The 8,156-nt window shown below is 40.5% G+C and overlaps 1 protein-coding gene across 2 annotated transcripts in view; it reads right to left on the reverse strand.

Annotated features, from left to right (window-relative positions):
• The window catches only part of HMCN1 (hemicentin 1), a 451,483-nt gene that overhangs the window by 41,934 nt on the left and 401,393 nt on the right, over window positions 1–8,156 (reverse strand). For both annotated transcript variants that reach the window (XM_019501224.1, XM_019501215.1), the window contains exons 90-93: window positions 5,778–5,948; window positions 4,481–4,651; window positions 2,788–2,958; window positions 1,187–1,357 (exon numbers count right to left, since the gene is read on the reverse strand). In XM_019501224.1, coding sequence (XP_019356769.1) covers window positions 1,187–1,357; window positions 2,788–2,958; window positions 4,481–4,651; window positions 5,778–5,948 — 684 coding nt within the window. The remainder of the gene's footprint in view (window positions 1–1,186; window positions 1,358–2,787; window positions 2,959–4,480; window positions 4,652–5,777; window positions 5,949–8,156) is intronic.

The raw sequence follows: 8,156 nt of genomic DNA on the forward strand, positions 1-8,156 counted from the left end.
GGGAAGAATAATTACAATTTAGTCAAAAAGTTGAAGGAATTTTTTTTCTTTTTTTTCTTAATCAATGTTTAAGGCTCAGTTTTCAGTGAGTGAAATATTTCATTAACCATTTCAACAATATTTTTGGATACGAAAGTTACTTCAGATATTTAAAAAAAAAGAAAGCTTGACATTTTTCCAATCTTTTCCCCTTAAAAAGCTCATCTTGTCATAAAAATACAAATAACCACTTTGGCTAAAACATGTTACACCCAGAGAGGAAATGTAATGTACTGAAATGCACTGCAAAGCAAATTCATGCAAGCAGGGTGTAATCATTTGGTCAGGTAACTTGCCAGAACACTATCATGTATTCATCTTACTAAAAGTCAAGGAAGCTTTTCACAAATAGCCATCCAGTCTTCAAAAAAAGGAAAAAAAGAAAACCTGAAAAAACAGCATGTACTCCTAAAAAGATGTTTTTGAACTTCCTTTCAAATTCTGTTAATCTAACTAAAATGGAAGTTTCCACTTTCGTAACACCCAGCCTTGAGGATACCCAAGTGATTTTCCCATATCATTTAGAGTTCGTCCCTAAAAATATAATACAGCTCTAATACTGGATCTAAAACTTTTCAGCATCATAACTATTTCCTGAACTAGGCAGAGGAGCTTGTTAAATTAAGCTTTAAAATGTACCTCCATTTGTTATTCTCAAATCATTTGCTAATTACTCTTCATTTTTGCAAAACATATTGCTTGCTTCTATTTATAAACCAGTAACTTAGTTCAAGAGCTTTCAGTTTTGCATCTTGTTCCCTGTCACTATTCAGCCTTCATGTTACACGAATGATTGCTTTAATCATGTTTTTGGTGTTGCTAGTATTTTTTCTTCTCTATGCACTAGTGCGAAGAAACTTTTTAAATAAAGATGATTTTGAGTTTAACAGAGGAAAAAAACATCTCCAGAACCCTCTTGAAATCTGTCAAATGGTTCAGTACAACAGCAGCAGCTCCACAGATCTCCGGAAGTAGTCTACTAACTACAACTTGAGAAACAATGGTTTCTCAATTCTGTGTGAATGTCTGGGGAAAGGCTATGCTAACTGGCATGTTTATACATTACTGAAATATTTATAACTAATATTAAATTAAGAATAGTTTTTGGTTACTTTGCATTTGGCATACAGTTGCTGAACTAAATTACCTGGACATGCCTGGATGTTACATCTGGATACCTGGGAAGAGTCACCTGGGCAAGGACGTCCACTGTTTGAGGGTGTTGGATTATTACACAGGCGTATTCGGGTCTGCTCCCCTCCTCTACAAGGAGCAGAGCATCCACTCCAAGCTTGCCACGGTCCCCAGTTCCCATCCACTACAGACAAGGGTGTAAACAAAAGAGTTTTCATAAGAGGTATTCCAGATTGGGCAGCGAATTACACTTCAACTATATTATCCTTGTGACAGATTTCAATAACTACAAGCTTGGCATAATATTTTCAGTGGTAGTTCATACAGAATAGAACAATTTGTAAAAAATACAATTATCTTTGAAACCGTTTGTGCTCATACATTAGCTCTACTGGGGAGAGAACCATTCAAGAATTTTTACAACACAGTGGATAGGGATTTAACAGGAAGTTGTCTAAGTCCCTGAGCATAACACTGAAAAAGTATCTCTTTCTGGCAGGCCATATAGGTTATTCATACAATATGGAAGAGATTCTATCCCATATTATTCTGGGACTACACATGGAATACACATGGGACTACAGTTCAAATGACAGGCACAGGTGGGACTTGGGAGATTCTCCTGGCAGTGATACCAAGGTGGGGATCCAGAAAATTTCCTCTTTCCTGGATGCTCCCAACATTCTCCACCCAAAAGAAGTCCACATCCCCCAGCATCCTACCTGGGCCAGACACTGGAGCCATTTTTTCATCCCTATGATAACATCAGACTCATAATATGATAGAGGTGGATAAATCACATGTTCAGACTTGGCTCATGTAGGTAGTAACTTAATATTTTTGGTTGCATCTACATGTGTGCTTTACTGTGCAGTAAGTAGATTAATTAAAAGTAAATGTTGCACGTCTATGCATGTGCTCCTATTAGTCTGAAGTAAACTAATTTACTCTGCAGCAGCGCATGTGTAGATGCTGCCACTGTCCCCTAATTGGTCCTCGCCCAGTTCTGTCCACATTCAAAACCAACTAATTCTCATTTGATAGTGTCACAAAAAGGACCCCATTTCTGACCAAGGCATGAAGACTCTTGCTTCTGTAATGGAAATAAATGAGGTTTCGTGGGTATAAAGGTGATGTCAAGAGAGGGCAAGAAGCAGGGCATTCTTCTTCTTAGCAAAAAAGCACATGCTATAGCTATCCAACTATTTAAGCATTCCAAGGCAACTTGATTTTATTAGACACATTGAGTTTATTTCTTGAGTACATTACCCACGTCTCCATGCCTTGGTTAGGGATTCGGTCCCTTTAGTGACACTACCAAGAAAATTAGAGTCAGTTTTGAACATGGACAATGCCCTTTCTAAAAAGTATTAAGAAGAACTTCTGGGGATAGCAATAGTTTTACTTGCTAGTTCCTTAATGGGGAAATAATTTTAGGATGATACACCGTTTAAAAAAAATCAGAATGAAGTGAGGGTAGATTAGATATTTGTATGAAATGGTACATAATTACAGAAACTTTTCACTTTCCTTTTTCCCTGGTACACGCATCCTGGTCTCTGAAGGACTCTAAAGGAAGTTTATTAATTATCTTCTGTTACTGTATAAGCTCACCAGGGCATACTCTAGTATTACATCTCTGTATCTGTGTATCAGCCCCTGCACATGCTCTTCCACCGTTAACAGGGTGAGGATTATCACAGGTCCGATATCGCCTCATCTGGCCTCCATTGCATGTTCGGCTGCAAGTTCCCCAGTTGCTCCATGGCCCCCAGTTACCATGGACTGGAAACAGAAATACATAATTAAAGTTTGCTATGCCTGTAACAATGAATCATGCAGAAGAAAGGGCTACATTATGTCAGCCTATAGTTACATCTGCCTGTATCCTTTGTTTGACCATTCAATAGGAGCAGATATTGAATCAGAAAATATTCAAACAAGAGCTACTAACAGAGGTAACAGTTGTTGAAGCAAATGTACCTTTGAGAGCAAAACTGCTTCAACTTTAATCCTGCTTCATTCAGGGCCAAAATTAGGGTGATTTTACTCACTTGTATCAGGATAAGGAGATATAACAGTTATAGCATAACAGGTACTATATGTTACTAAGTAGCAACTCCTCCTCCCTCTTAGAAGCTTAAATGTACATTTGTCTAAGACCAAGAAATATTTTTTGTGGGAAGAAATCTTTTCACACAGATTTCCTTTTTACTGTTCTCTCAGCTTAAAAAAAATTTAAAAAAAATTAGACATCCGAGGCCGCATCCCCACAAACGTGGACATTTAGTTCCCCAGGCACAAGTAACAGCAGCACACCTTGCACCACTGCTACTTGTCCCCAGGGAATACCTGTGCTACAGACACTTTAGCATACAGCAAGTTACCCCACATGGGGCAGGGGAGGCTGGGACCAGTACTGTGCTGGCCCCATCAGCCATACCTGGGGTTCTGGGGGCCTCCTGGGACTGCAGCAGTAGCGATTCTGCAGCATGCAGCCTGGCTGGCAGCCGCAGCATGACTCTGGGCAGCTTGGCTCTGCTTTTGAGCAGCACCCGCTGCCTGTGTGTGCACTGCTCTGCTTTTTTTTTTTTTCTGTGGGTTTTTCTGACCCCTGGATATCCAGGGGTCAAAAAAAAAGCTCACAGAAAAAAAGCATAGCAGCACACACACAGGTAGTGCTCCTTTGCAACATGTAGAACATCTGAATGTGCAGTATGTGGCACCGCAAACATGTTTGCAGTGCCACATACTGCAGGGCCGCGCTTGTCTGGGTGTGGCCCAAGAGCCCAATTTAGAATTATTCTACAAAGTATATTAATCATCTCTTAAGTTCTGCCCTTTACTACAAACAGGAAAGCATAGAGCATATGATATATAAATCAAGTGATTTATAGCAAGTGATTTATTATGGGGTACTATAAATGCAGATCACACTTACAGTAGTGTCAGACAGGAAGGTTATGGCTTAAAAGCACTGTTTGGACTTCCTGGAGCCACAGACCACCTGACTGTACTGTAAGAGCTTATTCACAGTTGCTACTACTGTTGTTTAACAATGCACTCTTATTCCTAAAATCCTCCATACAGTCCCCCAATTATGCTGACTGATGACAGTATGAGAAGGGTTTACTTCTGACCATCCTCCCTGAGGGAGTATAGTGCACCTGCTCGTAGTGATCAGATTTATACTCCTTGTGCTAAAAGACTGCAAGTGCTCAAGATAAGAGGGATTACTCTTCCAACCACAAAATTCCCATGATGTAAGGCATAACCTAATGCAAAGTTTTCATCCCAAAACACTTACTGGGACAGGGGTCGCTGTTACAGAAGTCAATTTGTACATCACTGCCTTCACATTTGTGGCCCCCAAACTGCGGGGCTGGGTCTGAGCAGTCCCTTGTTCTCTGTCTGGTGCCTCCTCCACAGGATACTGTACAGGCTGTCCAGCTGGCCCAGAGGGCCCATTTCCCATCCACTGGGTAGAAATCAATGACATTTTCCAATGAAACTTTCACATTTTCAATGATCAAAAACCCAGCAATGTTACATCAGTTAAACAAAGGAGATTGCAAGGAGTGTAACCCAGAGCAGAATATAACCCACTGCATTTTACTTAAATCCTCTGCTGGTCAAATAGGAACTATGGTCAGAAATAAACTAATGGTCATCCTCACTGATCCCCAACATTTCATGTACCAGTAGGAAAGTCAAACCAACAGAATATGATGTAATCACTGAAATTACGGATTCCAGAGGATGATTTTACCAGTGGAATTACTGTGTCAATCAGAGGGAATCGTCAGCTGTGTATCTAGCACAGCCTCAATTCTCTTTTCACTACTAGAAAGGTCCAGAGGGGACTTAAATTAACACATACAAGATTTATGGGGTGTAAACCAGAAGGTGAACCATCTATTCATTGAGTCTGACCTTTTGCATATCATAGGTAAGTACGTTATGAAAATTTAACCTCTCCTCTCCAACAGTGAAGGTCCCACTTAGATGTGGAAGAAGAGATGAGGAAAATCAAAACCTAGGGTGCCTGCAGACATGCCAGGATGCTGCCCCGATGTGCTGTGACTACAGTGCGCCAGAGCAGACTCAATCAAGCCTGCTGGAATGTGCTAATTAGCCTCCACGTCCTGTCGGATTAGCTTTAGTTAAAGTGCCCCCAACAACATTTTGAAACATGGGACGCTGAATACATGAGCTGCTGCAGGCACTTTAATAAGAGCAGCTCTCAAAACCGCTCTAATTAAAGTGCCCCTCTCCCTACCCCCGTAGCACGTGTAAAGACACCCTTAGTGCCCAGTGAAAACAACCAAAGGAATTCAACTGAAGAAATACAAGGGGTATAACTTAGCTGCCAAGGCAGTGGAGAATCAGAACATTAGGGAGAATTGGTGGTTTTGAATGTTATCACTGTTGATATTTCTGATAGTTCCTGAGTTTCAGTTGAACTACTAAGGTCTGTTTTTAGGAGTTATTACAGTATTTTCCAGCCCTGATGGAGTAGCAAAGGTCACATGAAATAAAAACTACACAGAATTTTGGAAATAAAAAGATAGGTTAGTGTTTTATTTTATTACTAGGCTTCGTACCTGGACAAAGTTTCTTGTTGCAAACCTGCAGCTGTGTATCAGGTCCATCACAATATGAACCACCAAATGCTGGAGGGGGGTTATTGCACAGGCGCAGTCTGGTTTGAGTACCTTTTCCACAGGTCTCACTGCAAGGTCCCCACGGCAGCCAAGAATCCCACTCACCATCCACTGCAAAAGGCAGCAGAAACAGAAAACCACATTTAAACAAGACTAAACAAGACAGTGGCTTTACATGGAAGCACTGAGTTACTCAGCTCTATGGCCCAGATTAAAAGAAAATCCCAATCCCTACAAAGGAGTCACAATAAAATTATCTTAGTTTTTTCTTCAATACACTCTACCCATAAATTAAATTCCCCAAATAAGACCCTGAAAAATCCATTCACTGAACTGTTTAAATAGACTAGCAATTTCCAGACAGAAATATTAATGCTTTCCCTTTTTGTTTCCTTAATACATTACTTCATTTGACCACAGACATGGAACAACCGTGATCCTGCTAAGATTTGGTTCAGACCTGCTGTTTTCCTTTCATAAATCATCTGAATCAAATTGTCTCATAATGGTGTTTAAAGGCTTCTTGCTTTTCCAGTTACAAAGCAGCCCCTGTGAGTAAAAATACGCAGCAGCAAGCAGCAGTCACAAGTGACCTACAGAAAATTGTCTTACCCTGTAGGAACTGCAGCATCATCACAGTGCAGAAATCAGGGGAGAAGGGGATGGGGAGTTTAAAGGATCTGTACAAGGAAAAATGCTGGGAATGAAGGGAAGTGAATAAACGGCATCTTGCCGAAATGTACCAAGCAATGCTGAGACTGGGAAAAAATGGTGTTTCAGCTGCGGACAGGAAATCTTAATGAAAAGTTATGAATCTATGAATTAAAAGGACACTGGCCATGTCTACACAAGACAGTAGTCATGTATAAGCAAGTACTTGTATAAATAAGTACTAAATGACTGTGCAATAATTGGAGACTGCTCAGTAGCATCCTTATGACTGCACAGTAGTGTAGTACTGCATAGTTTGTACAAGTACTAAATGACTGCGCAGGCAGTGTCTCAGGTAAATGTGGCCACTGTCAAGGAAAATATATGTGCTACTTGTAATGCTGATAATATTGCATATTAATGAAGACTAAAGAATATTAACATTTAGTTTCCACTATTTACGCTGTTCATTTATGTTTCTTATCCATTTCAGCTGGCTTTGGAGAATGGGATTAAAGTTTTCATCTTCACCAAACAAGCAAAAATTGATTTAATAAAATCATGGAAAGTAGGGCTGGAAGGGACCCCACAAGGTCATCTACTCCAGCCCCTTGCTTCAGACTGGATCACTCCTGACTAAACCATCCAAACCAAGTGTCTGTCCAACCTACTCTTGAAAATTTCCAAGGATGGAGATTCCACATTTTCTCAGGTTGTCTCTTTCAATTCTTGACTGCTCTCAAAATAAAAAATGTTGTCCTAGTCTCCAACCTAAATTTCCTCTGATGCAGTTTGAGGTGATTGCTCCTAGTCCTGTTGCCTATGAACAGAGAAAAGCATACCTCCTCCTTCTCTGTAATTGCCCTTCAGGTATTTGAAGACTGTTATCAAATCCTCCCTCAGTTCTCTCTTCTCCAGACTAAATAACCCTAGTTTATTAGCTTTTCCTCACAAGTCTTGCTTCCCAGGACCCTAAATGCTTTTTTCTGTTGCTCTGAGCTGAACTCTTTTCAACCTGCCCACATTCTTCTTGAAGTGTGTGGCCCAAAATTGGATACAATATTCCAGATGAGGCCTCACCAGTGCTGAAAAGAGTGGAAGAATCACTTTCTTTGACTTGCAGGTGACACTTCTATTATACAGCCCAGTATACTGTTGGCCTTTTGTGAAAAAAGCACTTTTGGTTCATATTCAGTTTATGGTCTACTGTACCTTGAAGTACTGCTGCTTAGCCAACCATTCGCCACTCTGTATTCATGCATGTAATTATTGTCTCCAATAAAGGACTTTGTGCTTGTCCTTGTTGAATCTCATCTGATTAACTGCAGACCATTTTTCCAGTCTATCCAGCCCTGCTCTGAAAAATGTCTGCAACTCCACCCAACTTGGTGTCATCCACAAATGTGCTAAGTGTGCACTCCATCTCACTGTACAAATCATTAATGAACACATTAAACCTTACCAGACACAGGGCAGACCCCTGGGGAATCCCACTTCCTCCCAACTAGATGTTGAGTCACTGATGACTACTTCTTAAGTATGATGATCCAGCCAGTTATGTTTACAGATTTCACAAATTTCACAGACATTAGGGCTCGAAGGGACCTTGGAAGATCATTGATTCCAACCCCTCACCCAAAGGGCAGGAAGTCAGCTGGGGTCATAGGA

This window comes from Gavialis gangeticus, unplaced genomic scaffold (genome assembly GCF_001723915.1).
Source record: "Gavialis gangeticus isolate Ggan-Ray unplaced genomic scaffold, GavGan_comp1, whole genome shotgun sequence".
In the NCBI taxonomy this organism is placed as follows: domain Eukaryota; kingdom Metazoa; phylum Chordata; order Crocodylia; family Gavialidae; genus Gavialis; species Gavialis gangeticus.